Source organism: Onychostoma macrolepis, chromosome 05 (assembly GCF_012432095.1).
Source record: "Onychostoma macrolepis isolate SWU-2019 chromosome 05, ASM1243209v1, whole genome shotgun sequence".
Taxonomy (NCBI): domain Eukaryota; kingdom Metazoa; phylum Chordata; class Actinopteri; order Cypriniformes; family Cyprinidae; genus Onychostoma; species Onychostoma macrolepis.
Genome location: NC_081159.1, coordinates 28,545,092 through 28,566,139, shown reverse-complemented (window position 1 = coordinate 28,566,139; position 21,048 = coordinate 28,545,092). Strand labels below are relative to the sequence as shown.

General features: G+C 35.6%; 1 protein-coding gene across 1 annotated transcript; it reads right to left on the bottom strand.

The window, feature by feature from the left end:
* Positions 1 to 975: 975 nt before the first annotated feature.
* Positions 976 to 20,523, bottom strand: wdr36 (WD repeat domain 36). The gene is made up of 24 exons (XM_058777517.1): positions 20,415 to 20,523; positions 19,407 to 19,604; positions 17,634 to 17,661; positions 17,408 to 17,508; positions 17,175 to 17,292; positions 16,937 to 17,069; positions 15,579 to 15,633; positions 15,209 to 15,341; positions 14,946 to 15,121; positions 12,297 to 12,417; positions 12,130 to 12,195; positions 10,303 to 10,386; positions 9,561 to 9,715; positions 9,356 to 9,470; positions 9,109 to 9,274; positions 8,506 to 8,614; positions 8,035 to 8,114; positions 6,982 to 7,089; positions 4,302 to 4,399; positions 4,070 to 4,215; positions 3,860 to 3,976; positions 3,233 to 3,314; positions 2,960 to 3,147; positions 976 to 1,215 (listed from the first exon to the last, which is right to left on the bottom strand). The coding sequence occupies exons 2-24, from the start codon at positions 19,557 to 19,559 to the stop codon at positions 1,066 to 1,068; spliced, it is 2,682 nt and encodes an 893-aa protein (XP_058633500.1). The 5' UTR covers positions 19,560 to 19,604; positions 20,415 to 20,523; the 3' UTR covers positions 976 to 1,065.
* Between the last annotated feature and the right edge of the window lie 525 nt (positions 20,524 to 21,048).

The window sequence follows — 21,048 nt, the reverse complement described above, 5'->3', positions numbered from 1 at the left end:
ATTAAGAATCATTGTTATGCTCTGAAAGTGCAAACACATTGGGCACAGTACTATCAAACTTAAACGGCCCACTTTACCTGTAATCATTGTATTAATAGGCTATTTGTTGCTCCTTTTATCTATCTATCTAGGCTATCTATATTTAAGAAGCCTATATAACATATTTCTATCTATTTCAGTAGATTATCAAAGTATCACCATCTGATACCAAGTACTTTTTGAAGTTGTTCTGAAAGACCAGAATGATTTATTTAAACTTTTACCCCAGACCTCTCAGCATGTACTTTTCTTTCAGTCTTCTTTCGTCAGGATGACAGCAATTCCCTTACCAAGTCTGACTTAATGTGCATTATTGAGGATCTTTTTCTTTAATTTTTCAAATATGCCACTTTCAATGACAATTTGAATGTGCTATGAGGAAGATATCACCCACACTGAGTCCAGATCTGTACTGGCCTGCATGACTGGTCATCCTTTAAAGCTCAAGCAGTGCAGGAGTGTTCTGGGCTCCCACACAGAGAGACCCATCTGTTCAGTATCTGCTCAACGCAAAATAACCACAATCCCAGCTAACCACCAGCATCCCTCTCATCGCACACATTCACTTCCTTGATGCTCAGTCATACAAAAAATAAGAACTGGGAGGTGATGTAGGATCTTTTTTTTTTTTTTTTGCATCTGTATGCATACATATACATATGTATGTATAATGTGTGTATGTGTGTGTAACATATATATTATGATCCACTGGTGAGCAAGTGATGCAATGCTAAATTTCTCCAAATCGGTTCTGATGAAACTCTACATTTTGGACGGCCTGAGGGTGAGCACATTGTCTGCAAATTTTCATTTTTTGTGTGAACTATTCCTTGAGGTCTTGGTTTATTTTGTCACCCATTCAGTGCCCATTATATAAAATATATGACTGCCATTATGTCCTTACCCAAACTATAAGAAGAAAAAAAAAAAATCACATAGACTTGATATAATTTTAATTTGTATTAATAAAACAGGGCAAGAACATTTAGTCTAATACAAACATTCAAAAACACGGCGAAATGTGCTTTACAACAGTGCACTCTTGATATAAGACAACAGACAAATGTTTTGATTTAAGAGCGTCTGCATGGACATCCATGTCTCCTCCAGGTGTGCCGACATGCTCTCTGCCTCCTCCATCAGTTCAGGCTGGTCTGCGATGAACCGAAGATGGAGCTGGAACAGCAAGATGACATTGTTAGAGTTAAAAATTCACTCAAAAAAAAAAAAATACACTCAAACAACCCAAATTGTTCTGTTACTAGATGTTGTTTAGATGTAATTACACGACTATATGTAAAGTGAATCATTTTAGTAGCATTTACAGTGCAGAAAAAAGGGAGACGGACCTGAAAGGTACTGAACTATAAAACCATAAAGGAAAATGTTTGCATATACATTTGCTGCCATCTGCTGTTTAAAAATCAAACAAATCCAGTGTGTCCTATCTAGCAAAATTACAACTTTCATGAACAGTTCATCTATGCTTAAAAATACTGAGACAAATTCAAAATCAGAACACATATGTATGTTGTAGCCCTTTTATGAATGTAAAAAAAAAAAAAAGATAATTTGTTAATATTATAACATTAATGGCATTATTATACTTTATAAGTTTATATTGTACATGAAAAATCATATAAAAGGATTACATTTTATATATTTGAACAGCATGTTCCACCAACTCTATCAGGATATCATTTTTAAATGTTTTTGTAAGAAGTCTTACGCTCACCAAGGCTTTGACTTATTTATTATTACAGCCTTCAGTGTCACATGATCCTTCATGAATCATTCTAATACGCTGATTTGGTGCTCAGGTGTTATTGGTGCTTAATTATTAATAATGGTTCTTACTATTATTAATGTTACTATTTGTGTGGAAACCATGATACATTCTTTCAGGATTCTTTGATGAATAAAAAGTTAACTGAACAGATTTTATTTGAAATGAAATATTTTTGTAATATTATAAGTGCCTTTACTGTCACTTTTGATCAATTTAATACATTTTTGCTGAAATTAAACTATTCATTTATATGGTAGTGTATCAGGATTTGCATAAAAATACGGTAACACTTTAGAATAGGGAACACTTATTCACTATTAACCACGACTTTTCCCTCAATAAACTCTTAATTTGCTGCTTAATAGTTAATAGTTAGTAAGTAGTTGTTAAGTTTAGGTATTGTGTAGGATTAGGGATGTAGAATAAGGCATTAATATGTGCTTAATTACTACTAATAAATGGCTAATATTCTAATAATATGAATGCTAATAAGCAACTAGTTAAGAGACCTTAAAATAAAGTGTTACCAAATATTAAGCAGCAAAAACAATGTTTTCTGAAGGATCATGTGACATTTTTAAATATATTAGAATAGAAAGTTATTTTAGTGTTATTTCTATTTACTGTGTTTCTGATTAAATAAATGCAGCCTTGCCGAGCCCTTCATTGTTTATAAATTAATAACATAATTAATACATTTGTAAATATTCATTTCCTGTAGAACTGAATTATCAAATATGTTCACATTTTTATCAGAAATATTACATTAATATTATAATTTGTAAATATTTACTAAATATTTTCAAGGTCCAAACCAAAAAAAAAAAAGCTGCATTTCAGTCTTTATTTGGAATGTGGATACATGATCAGTGCGAAACAGGATATTTAGATCAATGATGTTTGATGCTGAACAGGGGCTTCCAAGCACGATTAGAAAGAAACAGAAACCAAGCAACCGACAGTTTCGTCATGGATGGTTAGGCCAGAAACTAAGCAGTTCCTACAAAAAAGTCTTACAGCTTTGTAATGGAACTAAAAGTCAAAGCTATTGTGTTAAGTTGATATGAAAATGTGTGCAACTGCATGCAAATGTAAATAAATAAACATCAGCAGATTGCTCATATATCGTACCTTAAGGAACAACGCTAGGTAGGCTTGAGCCAGGTCGAAATCTCTTTTGGACTGAAGAATGCTGCCGATCATCTTGAGGAAGCTCTGCATAACTCTGATCTCTCCACCCATATCTGGTGACAGGGCCCGAAGTTCTGTGTCAATGGCAGAGGGGCCTAACTCTCTCAACAGCTTCACTGGCTCCTCATCTGTCATGATGATTAACACACAATGATCATTCACGTCACAGCTATTGCAAATTCAACAGTAAAGCATCAAGTATAAAGCACTTACACGAGTTGTTGTCTAAAGCGTTTTCAAGCTGAAGGTAGAAGGTGGACTTCTGTGCCAACACTCCCAAGTTGACAACTTTAGACTAAAAAAAAAAGAGGCTAATTACAATAACAAGTAAATACAGTAAAAAAAAAAAAAAATTACAATTTAAAATAACTTTTCTATTTTATTATATTTTAAAATGTAATTTATATCCAAGTTGAAATTTCAGCAGCCATTACTCCAGCATTTAGTGTCACACAATCCCTCAGAAATCATTCTAATATCCTGATTTGGGGCTCAAGAAACATTTCTTATCATTATGAATACTGAGCATTTATTTTAAAAGTAAATATTTTTGTAACAATGAAAAAGTCTTTACTGTCACTTTTGATTCATTTAATTAGTCCTCGCTGAATTTATTTACGTACTTTCTTTCTTTAATGGTGGGTTAGGTAAAAATATAAATCAAATGTTTTCTAATAAATAGAAAATAACGTTTTCATATTTACCAGGCAATATTTCAGGCAAACTTAATAATAAAATACTTAATTTAATATAGTAATTTTATATATACAATCATTTTAAAACTGACAAATAAATTCCCAACAACAAATACTCAACAGAGTTACTATCAAGAGTGTTTACCTGGTTCTCTGAGGGTGTGGTGGGAAGAGCAAACTGGGGCACCAGCCCTGGAATGGTGGGAATGAAGAAGGGTGCAGCTTTTGGCAATTTTGGGGGCTCTTTGGGTTTGTTCTTTTTCTGTAGGTGAAGATTTTTCACAGTTTTACAGGGTTTTTAATGGCACAGTCCACTGTTGTTGTTGTTTTTTTTTCTATTTTTACATGCACATACCTTGATGATGTCCAGATGCAGCAGGTTCTTCCAGCGTGAATCAGGAAGCAGAGAGAGTGTGACCAGATGTTCATCCAGCTGTGCTGGTGAAACGTACTCAAGCATCTCAGAACTGTCAGCATCTAAAACTTCCTCCTCTTCTGTATCTGTTCACAAAAGCACACAATCAACGGGACTTAGTCTCAAGTGAAATGATTTTCAAATTATAATCAATATGATAATGTGGTCACACCTTTGCTTGGGCAGGTGCCTGGCAGCATGATCACAGTCGGCTCGTAGTCTGCAGGTAGAGGGCGCAATGACACCATACTGCACAGTGTGTTATTGGACCTAGAAAACAACCAAACCGACAGCAAGGCTGAACATACAATATTTCATAAAACAACTTTTTTGAATCATGATACTAAAAACCGAGGGTCATGACAGGCTATGCTTGGAATGTAATGATGACTGAGTACAAAAACATACAAATAAAAGTTCCTCAGAAGTCTGATGTATCATATTTGGTCAATTTTAACTTAATTATCCATACATATTTTTTCAGAAAAATCAGTGCTCAGGTGTTCATGTTGACATTTAACTAACAATAAAAAGTTATTATGTTTACTTCATAAAAATAAAAAGATAGCACAGCAAAAAGACATGTACCATGACCTGAAGGGGACATTTTTAGAATTAAACGTATCAATCAGCAAAGCTTTGATCATTTGATAATTTAGAGGCTTAAGAAATATGATACAATTAGGCTTTATATAGAGTTACCTTTTCTACAATATAAAGCATGTACACATAGTGTGCATTAAATACCTACTTGGCCTACAATGACAAAGAGCACAGAGCTGGGGTACCGTATCACTGTAATGCACTGAAATCAACCTTGCATTTCAAGGGTGTGTTACATATATTTTTTTTATATACAATTTTTATTATTTTAGCTGCTGACAAAAACATTCAAGTTACAGTTATATAAAGTGCACACTATGAGCTTTAATCTGAGGGTATTCTCATCGAAATTGGAGAAACGGTTGAGGAATTACAGCTCTTTAATATGTACCACCCCCTTTTTCAAGGGACCATAAATAATTGGACAATTGATTCAAAAGCGGTTTCATGGACAGCTGTGGGCTAGTCTTTCATTATTTCCACATCAATTAAGCAGGCAAAAGGTCTGGAGTTGATTCTAAGTGTGCCATTTGCATTTGGGAGCTGTTGCTGTGAACCCACACATCCTGCGGTCAAAGGAGCTCTCCATGCAGGTGAAACAGACAATTGTTAGGCTTCAAAGTCAAAACAAATCCATCAGAGAGATAGTAGGAACATTAGGAGTGCCCAAATCAACAGTTTGGTACATTCTGAGAAAAAAAAAAGAATGCACTAGTGAGCTCAGCAACATAAAAAGGCTTGGATGTCCATGGAGGACAACAGTGGAGGATGATCGGAGGATCCTCTACATGGTAAAGAAAAACCCTTTCACAACATCCAGCCAAGAGAAGAACACTCTCCAGGAGGTAGACGTGTCACTGGCAAAGTCTACAGTCAAGAGAAGACTTCACCAGAGCAAATACAGAGGTTTCACCACAAGGTGCAAACAAGGCCAGATTAGACTTTGCCAAAAAAACATCTAAAAAAGTCAGACCACTTGTGGAGAAGCATTCTTTGGACGGCTGAAATTAAGATCAACCTGTACCAGAATGACGAGAAGAAAAAAGTATGGAGAAGGCTTGGAACAGTTCATGATCCAGAGCACACAACGTCATCTGTGAAACATGGTGGAGCAGTGTGATGGCATGAGCATGCAAGGCTTCCAGTGGCACTGGGTTACTGGTGTTTAGAGATGATGTGACAGAAGACAGAATCAGCCGGATGAATTCTGAAGTGCATAGGCACATACTCTTTGCTAAATGGAGAGCACTTTATAGTACAAATGGACGATGACACAAAACACACAGCTAAAGCAACCCAAAAGTTTTTGAAGGTAAAAAAGTGAAATATTCTGCAATGGCCACGTCAGTCTTTTGATTTCAACCCGATTGAGCATGTATTTCACATGCTGAAGACAAAAACTAAAGGCAGAAAGACCCACAAACATACAACAACTGAAGTCAGCTGCAGTAAAGGCATGACAAAGCATCACAAAGGAGGAAACCCAGTCTCTGGTGATGTCCATGAGTTCCAGACTGAAGGCAGCCATTGCCTGCAAAGGATTCTCAACAAAATTTTAGAAATAAACATTTTATTTAAGATTTTATGTATTTGTCCAATTACTTTTGAGACCCTGAAAATGGGGAGACTGTGTATAAAAATGGTTATTCCTAAGAATTTTATATTTTTGTTCAACCCCTTGAATTAAAGCTTAAAGTCTGCATTTCAATTACATCTTGATTGTTTCATTTTAATTCTATTCTGGTGGCAAACAGAGCCGAAATTATTAAATAACAGATATATATGGGCCTAACTATATATTATATTATATTATATTATTTATATATATATATAAATATATAAAAGACATATATTCTCAGCTCATAGATAGTGCTTTGCTTTCGTTTTCATAATTTTTCAAACTTGACAGCCCCTGGTCACTGTATGTTTCTGTTGCATGTACATTTGTCAAAGCATCTGATTTTGTGTTGGGGAAAAAAAAAAAAATTCATGGTTTGGAAACAACATTATCATGAGTAAATAAACTAAAACTTTTCCTAAAGCCATTCATACATTCATCAGCAGATTAAAGTTTCAACCTCAAGAACTCAACCCACAATACCTGGGTTCAGTTATGACGAGTAAGACGATTGTGCTAATTGCTTTCCAAAATTTTACTGTTCTAATCTTCATCTTAAATGTGTGAAATAACTAATTGAAAAGTAAAAACAAGAGTTGACAGCCACAGTATCTGCAAGGCAATCTCTTACCATAAATAAATACCTAGGCCATCAACGTGCGACGAGGCCAGGAAGTTCCCGGTAGGCGACATACTGAGACTGACGGCTGCTGCGTCTACCAGGAAACAGTCGACCAAACTATGAAAGACAGCAAGAGAATGTGGAAGGGTATGAAAGTGTGAAAGGAAATCATTCAATCACTCAATTGGGCCAGAGGGGACTTCATCGGCTAGAGGAATCCCCGTTAGAAAAACTAAAATATATCCGATGTACTAAATGTCACTACGGCCACATCTTTGAAAGATAATAATTATCTCTGAATTTGGTTTTACTGGTTACTTTGAAAACTATCGGTGACTGAGTAAACAGAAAAGGTCATCACAAATATCTAACCAGTAAATAATATAGAAAGTGGAAAAGGTGTCACTGGACTGGTCTGGTCTTTCCCTCCTTCAAAAGGCTACTTTTGTGGGTTGTAGTAGAACAACGATGCAATCTCACTTAGCACTCTAAGCATTACCTGTGACATACATGTTACAAGACACAAACGAAAAGAATTTAAGTTTATGCCTGGGTTCTACAGTTACTTCGTTCTTTCAGGGCCATATTGTCCAGATAAAAAAAAAAAGAGAGGGATCTTTTACTAGATCTTAGCACTGTAAGTAACAAGTTAACGTGAAAAAACAACAACTAAACACCCCTATTATTAAAATATTTAGAAGCATTCAATTGAAGCTAATAAACAACACAATCCTTAAAAATTCATGTAAACTAAATAAAATAAAACATTTGCTAAGTAACATAATAATAAATACTCCAAATGCATATTTTAGCTCCCCTTACTCCACAACAAATCCCGTAAATTTAATGATATTCAGAGAACCGGAATGAAAAATAAAAATCATATAAAAAAGCACAAATTATAGTAGCATTCATTGTAAACAACAGCCTAAACAAATTTATTTAAAGACAACTGGTGTGTATTAAATGCACTATACAAATTAACATAGGCTCATGTTAATCGTAGAACCCAATTGTGACATCCCAGTTGAACAGCCTTGGTTTATTCTCTAAACTTTATACCTGCCAGATGGAAGATCCCATGTTCTGATGGTGCAGTCCATAGATGCTGTAATCAGCCAACGTCCATCTGGACTAAATGTCTGGACAAAAAGCATTTCATAAACCCTTATTAGGCATTACTTTTATACTTAGACAAGACTTTCTTTCTTACATGGAACATAAGGAAAAACATATTTTGTCCACATTATAAAACACAATGGTAACCAGGACATGTCAAGCATTGTGTCGTATTGCACATTCAATAAACATTCCATGAGCATGAAAATTTGAATGAACGTGCTTTCGTGTTTCACAGAAGAAAGCAAGTCAAACCATTTGGGATGAGTAAATATAAGAACAATTTTAGGTCAACGTATTTCTTTAATACAAGCAGAGTTTGTAATTCATGGGAATTCTCAACTTAATCTTAAAGATGTCAAAGAAATGCATGAATTTCAAATGGAATTGGAAAAATTTGTCCCTTAAACTCACCATGTCGTTGATCTGCCCACGATGCCCAGAGAATCTGCGGACGATTCTCCTGGTCTCCATGTCCAGAATGTGAACGGTAAAATCATCCAGAGCAATGGCGAGCATCCCGCTGTTTGGAGAGATCAAGCATAAATCAACATCTTTCAAACACTGTCTGGAAAATAATTTTCCTCATACACCCATTGTAGCCGGGTAGATCCAAAATGTTTTACATTTCAATAAAAAGAACTAAAATTCAATAAAAATCTAGTTGAAAATAAGCACTGCATGTTTTGTCATTAAATGAACACTACAAAAATAGACATTTACAACACACAATTTACTAAATCCTTTTAAAACTGCACTGAACCGCTAATCTTACGTACTCTGAAAAAGCATTTTTAAAACTTACAGTAATGCAACTGATGTAGCAAAATGATTTTTTTCTTTTTTTCTTTTACCAAAAACAATATATAAGTTTTCATTTAGCCAAAAACCATATGATGCGATAATTAAACCACCATTTCGGGCAATCATTTTGGCCCTCCAAATCCACTTCTGGTCACCAATTCATACTGCATTTAAAATGAAAATGTGGGAAAAATGTATTAATGTCTCTGATACCTGTCCCTGTGAAGCAGAGATGAAGCCGGGGCAGCTGGCAGGCTTTGTGTATGTAACAGCTCCTTGGATTTGAACCTCCAGATTTTCAGAAGGCGATCCGCTCCCACGCTAACCGTCATCTGGTTCAGAGCATCCACAGAGACCCCACGAACAGGCCCTACATGTGCTGCACACACACAAAAAAGCCACTGAAATCAGACTAAAAATCGCATGTATTTCACCCCTGATGTTCAGTATGTTAACTCACCCTTGTCCTTTCCATAATGCCCTCGATGAAAACCAGACTGCATGTTGTACACATCAATGTGTCCTGAAGACAGTGCAATCACTGCAAAGTTCCCACAGGATGTGATGTCAACAGCCTGGACAACACATGACCAAACTGGATTTGAAATCATCTGTTATAAGGCTGAATGGTCAGGTAAACACACACAGATTATCTACAAACTTACAGTTGCATGGACATTGAGGCTACGGTTCTTGTTGAAGCGTTCAGGTTCCAGATTGTAGGCACCAATCGAACCTTTCTGGTAGTTCCATGTCGTAGTCACAAGGAAACCACGGTGGCATGCAATAATACCATCCCAGTCACTCTGACGAGCAGTTTCTATTCAAAACAACAGCATTATACAGTTATGGCTTTCAGTATTTTCATTTATAAGGTCATTCTAACACTGTTTTGGCTATCAAGATATCTGCAAGCTCAAAGTTTAAAATCTAAAGGGATAATTCTTAAAAAAAAAAAAAAAGTAAATTCTCACCCTCATGTCATTCCAAACTCATTTTCAGAACACAAACGCAGATATTATTTTTTGAAGTTCAATATTTTAGGAAACCTAACTGTGCATACTTGACTGCGCTTTCGTTTCTCATATTTGATGTGCTCTTTCTATGTAGATCAATGTTTATATGTAAGGCAAAATTTTAAGCCATATACTGAGACTTCGATAAAATTCACATGATTACTTTTACAATGTCTTTATGTGATTTTTGAAGATTGAAGCTTTTGCTTGTGTGGACTTTCAATGCATGGACAAAACTGATGAAAGAATATTAAAAATATCTTAATTTGTGTTATAAACATGAACAAAAGCTGAATAAGTTAATGATGACAATTTTCATTCTGGGGTGAACCAATGATTTAAAAAAACTATACATACAGTATTACATTTAAAAACAAAATAATAATCACACCTGAGGCAAAAGTTGTGATGGCTGGAAGTTTTGCCGTGTCATGCGTCACACCTTTCTTTTTAGCTCTTCTTTTGTTGAGAGTGCCTGTTGATAAAAATGACCATTGAAGCCTTATACAACGCAAATATTACTTGTAGCAAAACTAAAATGACATTCGTCTCCATAATGTGAAAATGCTCATACATAAAAGTGAAGTGTGCAATGTCACTTTCTATTAATGTGCAAAAACAAGTCTCAGTGAAGAGTGCGGTTTGTCTGAGTAACAGATATATCAGCACTGACCAACCAATGGCGTGAGTTTGGGGGCGGAATTACCTGTATATACTTTAGCAAATAATTGACTGGGTAGATTAAATGATGGAAACCTGGATCTGAATAGGTTTTAAAAGGGAAAAATCATTTGGAAAAATGGCAAGCATCGCTATTACTAATAATATGAACAAACTCAAAAGCATTATACCAGAAAAAATAAGTACACCCTAGCAAAATATTAACCCGTCTAAAGCCTACTGTAACATATTTGGGCCTCAAAATTATCAACATGATCAAAACTTTCCTGAAAAAAAAAACCATACACAATGTAGTACATGTATTACAGGCGTTATGTCATTTGATTGATAATTTATATTTTTTAACAAGGAAAAGGTATTTAGTACATTTTAAAAATGGTCAATTTGTGGTATACGTCTTTTGTGAAATCCTTAATGAATTTTATAAAGTAAACGTAAGAATAACTCTTATATTGTTAGTAACACTTCAAGATGAATACTTACTGGACTGAAGCAGCCTAAATGTGATTGATTATCCAAACATCATTTTTTTTTTTTTTTTAAAGAAAAATTATGTTAAAATGTAAGTGTCCAATATGATACATCAGGCTTGTGAGGAATGTTTATTCATATCTTTCAACCATCACTGCATTGCATTATGTGTTTTGTTTTTTCCCTCCACAAGTCTATGGTCCATATTGTTCTATATCATACTATATGAGCCACAAGAAAAAAAGCCTGATGTATAAAATATGATACTCAACAAAAAACATATGCAGATTTAGATTTTGTCTAAAAATTGAATAAACTGTTCCAATTAAAAAAAATCATACCAAATTCTGACCATTACATCCAGTGGTGTAACTTTGTTTTAAAAAAGTGGGTGGGACACTTTTTTGCCTTTATTATTATTATTATAGGACAGTATTAGGCCGATATTCTTCACGTCAGTCATAGATATGCAATAAACATTCATTCTTAGTGGAAGAATTTGCGTTAGGCGTGTAGGAGGTTTTGGGTTCTAATCCGCCCACGTCAAAAATTTTTTCCCCCTTATTAAAATCAGAGATGTTAATCAGTAATCGAATATGCAGAGCAGGAACACAATATGTGTTTTGTTTTCTGATTTAACGGAATGAATAGATAGCCTCTGCAACGTTGAAGTGATAGATTACACTGGTGTGTAATCACGCTGGTGTGTGAGACTGTGCAAGAGCCACAAGATAACGCTGTCACTAAAAACATTGCAGCGAACATTCAGCATGATTTTAAAAACAACAGATTCCAGCGCCAGATCTAAGCTTATTTAACAGAAACGCATGTCATATACATTTCATCTGCATCAGGTACGTCCTTGCCGCGTATGGTGCTTCCAATTAAAATAAGTGACGGGGACAATATCGACCATGGCAAAAAAGTGGTGAGGACATGTCCCACCCGTAAATTACGGCATTACATGGTTAAAAAATGTAATTCTTTTTGAAACAATTGTGTTTAGTGCTACTAATTTTTAAGGCATTACACTAAAAAGAACATGCCAAGTATTTAAATGTATTACCATGGCCCAAACTCCTGTTGAATCTTTCATGAACTGTTGAAAATGACTGCAAAGTACCATCTTGACCTATTATGAGAAGAAAACACATTAAGACCATTATGCTTGAATACATTTATCTACAAGGATTTCCCTTGTCTTCAGTCTTCATAATTGACTTATGACGGTACCTGCACTAAGAATGTTTAAGCCACTCTGGTCAATGTGTTGAATCTTTGTTGGTGGGGCGCTGTGACCAGTTCGCCGTCTTAGCAGACGTCCGTCCCCTCCGGCAACATCAAAAATCCACACCTAAATCACAACAAGCCCTTGTTTACTGCCATAATACACATTGGAATTCTACAGGTGCTGGTCATATAATTAGAATATCATCAAAAAGTTTATTTATTTCACTAATTCCATTCAAAAAGTGAAACTTGTATATTATATTCATTCATTACACACAGACCAATATATTTCAAATGTTTATTTATTTTAATTTTGATGATTAGAGCTTACAGCTCATGAAAGTCAAAAATCAGTATCTCAAAATATTAGAATATTTACATTTGAGTTTGAATAAATGACCATCCCTACAGTATAAATTCTGGGTATCTCTTGTTCTTTGAAACCACAATAATGGGGAAGACTGCTGACTTGGCAATGATCCAGAAGACACCCATTGACACCCTCCACAAAGAGGGTAAGTCACAGAAGGTCATTACTGAAAGGTGTGGCTGTTTACAGAGTGCTGTATCAAAGCATATTAAATGCAAAGTTGACTGGAAGGAAGAATTTGGGTAGGAAAAGGTGCACAAGCAACAGGGATGACCGCAAGCTTGAGAATACAGTCAAGCAAAGCCGATTCAAACACTTGTGAGAGCTTCACAAGGAGTGGACTGAAGCTGGAGTCAGTGCATCAAGAGTCACCACGCTCAGACGTCTTCAGGAAAAGGGCTACCAAGCCACTTCTGAACCAGAGACAACGTCAGAAGTGTCTTACCTGGGCTGTGGAGAAAAAGAACTGGACTGTTGCTCAGTGGTCCAAAGTCCTCTTTTCAGATGAAAGTAAATTTTACATTTCATTTGGAAATCAAGGTCCCAGAGTCTGAAGGAAGAGTGGAGAGGCACAGAATCCATGTTGCTTGAAGTCCAGTGTGAAGTTTCCACAGTCTGTGATGATTTGGGCTGCCATGTCATCTGCTGGTGTTGGTCCACTGTGTTTTCTGAGGTCCACAGTCAACGCAGCCATCTACCAGGAAATTTTAGAGCACTTCATGCTTCCTTCTGTTGACAAGCTTTATGGAGATGCTGATTTCATTTTCCAGCAGGACTTGGCACCTGCCCACACTGCCAAAGGTACCAAAAGCTGGTTCAATGACCATAGTGTTACTGTGCTTGATTGGCCAGCAAACTCGCCTGACCTGAACCCCATAGAGAATCTATGGGGTATTGTCAAGAGGAAGATGAGAGACACCAGACCCAACAATGCAGATGAGCTGAAGGCCACTATCAGAGCAACCTGGGCTCTCATAACACCTGAGCAGTGCCACAGACTGATCGACTCCATGCCACGCCGCATTGCTGCAGTAATTCCGGCAAAAGGAGCCCCAACTAAGTATTGAGTGCTGTACATGCTCATACTTTTCATTTTCATACTTTTCAGTTGGCCAAGATTTCTAAAAATCCTTTCTTTGTATTGATCTTAAGTAATATTCTAATATTTTGAGATACAGATTTTTGACTTTCATGAGCTGTAAGGTCTAATCATCAAAATTAAAAGAAATAAACATTTGAAATATATCAGTCTGTGTGTAATGAATGAATATAATATACAAGTTTCACTTTTTGAATGGAATTAGTGAAATAAATCAACTTTTTGATGATATTCTAATTATATGACCAGCACCTGTATTTAGGGCTGGGAGATAAGTGATATCATGATAAAATTTATGTCGAAAACAATGATAAGCACTGGATATTTTTACTCCGTATGGATTAATCTAGCAACCCATCACACAGCAGAAATAAACATGACAACAGACAGTGCATTGCGCTAATAAGTCTTTATATTCTGCATATCTGTGTACATGAATGTTACGGTTTCGTGTGATGCACAAACGCATATACACGTGAAGCTCGATGTGTTTTCAGCATTTGCCATCTCAATATGTGAAGACATGAACAGATGAACTTCATCTTCAGAGCTGCTCTGAGAGTCACTTCAACAGCTTTACACTGCCAAATACTGAAGCTGACAAGCTGTCAAAATATATGTTCGGTTTAACTTGAAGAAATTATGGCAGGAATATTAATATATTTTAGAATCTATTGCATAATAAAATGTAATTCTAAAAGCAATAATAATAATAATAAGTTATTTTATCATTAATTTTAGTAGTTTTGTTGTAAATTAATTGTTTTCGTTTGTTTTTATTTGAAAAGATTGATTAAACTGTTAAAGTTATATTAATTCATTTTATTAGACACCATTTTTTATGATAAATGTGTACTGGATCATAAAACTCCAGAAAAACATAAAAAATAAATTTTTTGGGGTAAAATAAAATAGATTTCATGGGTTCCTAAATTAAAAGGTATCTTACTGTGTGGAGTTTAATTGTGAAGAAACAAATTTTGTTTACATTCATTCTCAGTGTCTAGCAAACATGTGGAAAGCATTTCCTTCCCCATTAATTGTAAAAGAATATTGTGATAAAAATCGATCTCTTACGATATGGAAAAAATATTGTGATAATATTTGTGGCCATATCACCCAACCCTAACTACATCTGAATAATTCACATCATGAAAAACAAGCCTCAGCAAACAATACAAACCCGTATGGCATTGTCTGCTCCGTTAGTGATCAGGAGGGGTTCGTTTTGAAGAAATGTGAGGCCAGCGATGGCTGTTGTATGAGCATCCCGCATCTGACTGACTAGTTTCTTCTCCTCTAAATCCCACAGTCCTATGTGTCCAATAGGACTGCCAGATGCCATTATTGGATGTCCATCTGTCCAAGCACAAGGACAAAGTAAGTGCAATAAAATGGGCCAAAAAGTACAGTATACAGTTTGTGAAGCCTGGGTAACAACATTACCTGTCCTGAAGGATAAAGCCGTGACCGGACCCCAGTCTTGTTGGAACTTCATCAGCGTTTCATCAAATCTGATATTGTGAATGATGATCTGCCCAGATGCTAAACCCACACCCACAACATCTACAGCTGGAGTCTAAAGAGAGTCATTTTGACAGAACACATTGCACACTAGTTACCACTGGTCTATTAAAGTAGTGACTAGTTTTAGCATCTTTGATAGTTTTGTGCAAATTTTATAAATACTCAGGTTTCTGAATATCTGTCAGTTACTCTTTGAATATGACAATTATGAATATGTGCTTTTTTTTTTTTATTGTACACAGGGTTAAGAATAAAGCAGAATTAAAATAAATGAAGTAATGAGACCAACCTGTTGAAGAACAGTAACGGCAGATGCCCATCCAGGAAATGTAAACAGGAGTTTGCTGGAGTAAGAAAAACAGAATTCTCTTTCAATTTTTGATTATCAAATAACATTTACTGTACTACATTAAGGGCGTGTTTACACTTGGTGTCTTTTCTGACTAGAAAAAGTTGACAAGAGCGCTTTTTCAGTAAAATAAAAAGCTGGCAGCGGTTTGGTTACAAATAGCAGCTAAGGCCGCCTTTTGTTGCTATAACAACAACCGCTGCAACGCTAGCCTAGCTCTGTGTGCTGCAGAAATGTCGGCTTTTGAAGTTAACGGGGAGGGTGTCGGTTCACAACGACGTTTGTGGGAGCGCGACATTATACGGGGAAGGAAACTGTATGGTGCTTCCAACAATTTAGTCCAGGAGCTCCGGGATGGATGATGCACGGTTCCTTGAGCTCCTTGTATCTTCTCCTTTTTTTCTTGTTGTTTTTGTTGTTATGGAAATGACTCGGCACTCGCTTATCATTGGTCAGCTGTCAAAAAGGCGCTTGACGTAGGGCGTTTTTTTCAGAAAAGTTGAACTTTTTCAACTTGAAAAGATGCTCTGAGCTGCAGAAAAAGACGCCGGCGGTGGCATTTTAAAAAGCGCTCAGGACGTTTTTGATAACACGGTTTACTCCATAGGATTATAATGTAAAACAGACGCTGGCAGCTTCAAAAAAGACGCCAAGTGTGAACATAGCCTAACACTGCATAATTAACAAAGGTCCCAAAAAGTCTGTCAAGAAATGTCCAGGTCATTTTTCACCCCATCAATAGATAAAATATTAATTATATCTGTCAATGTCAATAATTGATATATTTGGCATAAAAAAAATATTCTGTGATTTTCATGATGATTAACCTCTTAATGTTCTCATTACTATCAAAATATAAATTAAGTCAAACTCACATTTATTTACATTAAAAAAAAACAGTACCACGTTACAATTTAAAATAAATGTTTTCAATTTTAATAAAATTTAAAAACCATTTTTTTAATATAGGTGGTACTATTTTTGTAATTGTATTAATGGTACTAATGAAAACTATATAATATATAATTATGTATAATGGTAATTACAAACAAAAAAGCTCAAAAGGTCCAGCAACAACACAGTAATGAAATTTGGCTGAAAAGTTTTTAAAATAAAAAAAAAGGGAAGTGAACAAAAATGTGAATTTGAGTGAAATTTTTTGGTGAATCAAAAATCAAAGTTTTGGGGAGATTAAGCTCTTAAATCTCCATACCATTATTCCATGATTTAACTGTATATACACAAACTTAAATGTAATGGAAGTCACAGTACATTCAGAATCCATTAGAAGTGCATACTTTGATTTGATGTTCCACAACTGAAGACTCCCTTGACTGCTTCCAAACAGGATTTTGTTCAGGTAGGTGCTGGGATGCATCAGAGCAGAGACTTCAAATGATGCTTTGTCATATGAAATCTGCAGGTATGTGTCTGCAGTGAGATTGACAGAACATATTACATACATTGTGAAGATATCCTTGATTCTGCTGCAAGAAATAAATGTAAACCTAGCAAGACAATAAAAAAAAAACCAACCTTCAGACTCTACATCCCAAATAATGACAACATTGTCCTTGTCAACAGAAATCAGATGATCTCCGAAAGGCAACAGTAAGTGTACATCAGCTTGATGGCCTGTGTATGTGTGAACAACCTGGATGAAAGAGACAAAAACACATATTATTACGTCTAACTAATTCTTATTTAATCTAAGTCTAGTGTTATGCATCTTAAAGAGTACAGTATATCTCTAACTGTGGACACTTTACCTCTTTGTTTTTTGCAAAAGCAGAGATAAGTTTTCCATATGCGGCATAGACCAGCATACGATCTGCTGCCAGGGATGAAATATCTTCTGGGAGGGCATTACCTGTACGAGTGGTTATTACAACTGCTTTAATAAAATGCATGAGGAAACTATTATAATTGTTTGATCATGGATTTGCAAAAGCGCACTGTAATCACTGTAACATGAATGCACGGAATCCTACTTACTGACTGCAACGATTCCAAGTTTCTTCACCTGCCAGAAAAAAAGATGGGTTCATTTTATACTGCACTCAAAGAATTAAGAATTACAGCTACTAAGCACATAATCTAATTTTAACACCTCCATATTTGGTTAAAGGGTGAATGAAAATTGTCATTAATTACTCACTCTCATGTCGTTCCAAACCTGTAAGACCTTCGTTCATCTTCGGAACACAAATTAAGATATTTTTGATAAAACCCGAGAGCTCTCTGAAGCGGGTTAGCATTTTATCACTTCCAGTTCCATCGTCAATGTGTTTTTTGAATGGGAGTTTGATTAAATCCCCTAAAATAAGGTCTGTGGTTCACACAAGCTCAAGATACTTTCACGTTTTATTCTACGACATAAAACACATCAGTTACACCCCACTCGTGATTTTTTTAAACTGTGCTTTTTGTCGAGAGAACCAGTGTGATGCTAACAGCCGATCGGCCTACAAAGTGACGTCATAGTTCCCCCACTCTATGGCGGAGCGCCACAGCATAAGGAGGAGGAGAATTGTTGAATAAAGTTGTTATTTTTGTTTTCTTTGCGCATAAAAAAAATTCTCATAGCTTCGTAAAAATAGTTGAACCCCTGATGTCACTTAAAAAATTTTAGGAAACCCATTGCCTTAAAAATATTAAGTAAATATTTTTTTTTTTAAAGTTAAGTGAACTTGACAATTCACTCAACTTATTTTTTTAATTATCATTTACTTAAAAATTAAGGCAATGGGTTTCCTCAATTTTTTAAAGTTAAGTCAACTTATCACTTTTTACAGTGTGCTATGTTTCTGGACCTTGATCGTGGTAGTAACCTTGCTGTCTATGCAGGGTCAGAGAGCTCTCTGATTTTTATCAAAAATATCTTAATTTGTGTTCCGAAGATGAACGGAGGTCTTACGGGTTTGGAACGACATGAGGGTGAGTAATGACAGAATTTTCATTTTTGGGTGAACTATCCCTTTAATTACTGCACCCCCCCACCCCTTATTTTAAGGGGTCCTGTTACAGTGTAATTACAGAGTAATAATATTAAATAACACCATGTACTTACTATAGGGTTAAGTCTGGTTTAGCTGATTGATAATTTACTGTTACTATAATATAATATACTATTGTAAGTAATTATAATGCATAAAACTGCGCAAAATAAAGTGTTACCAAAGTATGCATGAAATTAATTTGTCAATTTCAAAACATACATATAACCAGTTTAATTAGTGTTGTTTAATACCAAAAAGCACTATGGTACTTAGAAGAAATTTGGATTTGTGGCTACTATGTGGTGGTACAGTGATGGTATTACAAGGCAATGCTATGGTAGTTTCAAAAGTTTTTTGAAAAGCTTGTTTACATGGTACTCCCGGGTACTTCCAAGAAAATCATAGTACTACCACTGTACAGGTCCAAGGTATTACCTTGTTTTTGAACGTGGCATCACGGTACTACCGTCGTATATTGAACATCTACATGGTGGTAACTTACCACGGTTTTCTTGAATACCAAGTAAGTCTCCATACCATCACTGTACGATGGTACCGCCACAGTACTTTTTAAAAATTACACTTTAATATTTACACAGAAGTTCACGTAGCATATTTACAGTGTATTAACATGGTAGGTTCAAGACTACAATTGCACATATCCAAAAAACACATGGTACGCTAACGTTACTACTTTTTGATAAGTTATGTACCATGGTTTTCAAATGATTCTCTCAAGTTCTTCTCTGTTCATTTATTCTGCACTTACATTATAGGTGTGGAAGCACTGTCCGACTGCAGTGATCACATAGAACTCTCTGTGTTTCTTATGGAAGCGAAGCACGTGCGCCAGATGATTAGAGTAAAGTCCCAGCGCCCTGAATCCAGAGAAGATCACGCTTCCTTTCTTTCCCGCAGACATACTGTGCTCGCGTATTTTCACCCGTGGAATCTTCAATTTCACTGACTGTAAACAGAATCCTGATAAATGTCTATTACCGTTTCCTGCACATTTCTGTATCACTAACCGCTGGTGTCAAACAGTGTTACACTAAACACGGTTCGTGTGGAAAAGCTCTACAGTAGGTTCCTAACGTTACTGACTTATTCTTCTTAGGTTTTAGCCGGTTGACAAACCAGCTTATAGGTGCTTTACCGAGGTTCCTACTTACAACATTAATTATCCCATTGCCAGGTGTTTCTTTCTTTCTTTTCTTTGCTGAAAAGAGCTGTTTTTTTAATTAATTTAAACGCATTATCTTTTATTGTCAAACTTTGTGTAACAATACACACACACACAGAGCGAGAGAGTCTGTTAATATAAAATTTAAAAATAGGAAAAAATAAACAGTGACACAGTACATTTACCCAAAGACAAAATATTTTAAATATTTAATTGTTTAACACATATTTGAAAATAAAACATTCATGCTGTGTACATTGTACAATCATCCATCAATACATCAATTTTCCAAACTGCTTGTCATATATGGTTTATTATTCTAGAGCAGTGTTTCTCAACTGGTGGGTCGCGAAGTGTGCGGCCAAAGAAACGACATCAACAACAAAAAACGTAATTCTAAATGTTTTTCTGGTGCGAGACTTTTTTTAAAAAGACGTGCATGAAAGCTGTTGACACTTCTGTCAGATGCAGTTTAAGTAAAGAGTGCCTGAGAAAAACGCGCTGTCCAGATTCAGTATGAGGTCAGATGAGATGTTGACAGGTTGTCAGTGTCATTATTCTAAAGTAATTTGTTATGAAATAAAAGTCTCTCACCTCAGAGAAGCGAACTATCCTGTCCTGCCAGATGTTACACAGTGTTCGTAGCGCGCACTCTTCTATAGCACGCGCGAGCGCGGCACCGCGCTGTATATCGCTTCACTAAAGCGCAGAAACTACGAGCATGTAACGCGTGAGATAAAAGTGCAGTACCCATAAATCACATAACTGTACTGCCTGTGTTAGCTGGAAAGGATTTGCATGAAGGTATAATTTTAACAAATTATATATATATATATATATATATATATATATATATATATATATATATATATATATATTTATTAAAAGTGGGTCGCGGCTTGATGACCATGGGAAAGCATGGGTCCCAAGGCCAAACCAGTTGAGAACCACTGTTCTAGAGTATAGCCAACAACTAGTTTAGACTTTTTTAGATTAGAGTAACAGCTTTAAACATATTTGTGAGTGGCTTTTCTTATAAATTCCTTAAATCCTTTGAAAGAAATCCACACCAGCATGACAGGAAGGATTCTCTACTGCAATTCGTTGGGTATTGTAGGGAAGGTTTATAGGCACACTTTTTCTAAAAAGAAAATTGCATGCATGTAATTTCTTGACAATTACAATACTACATTGTAATAACAGCATTGTTAAAATACACACATACATA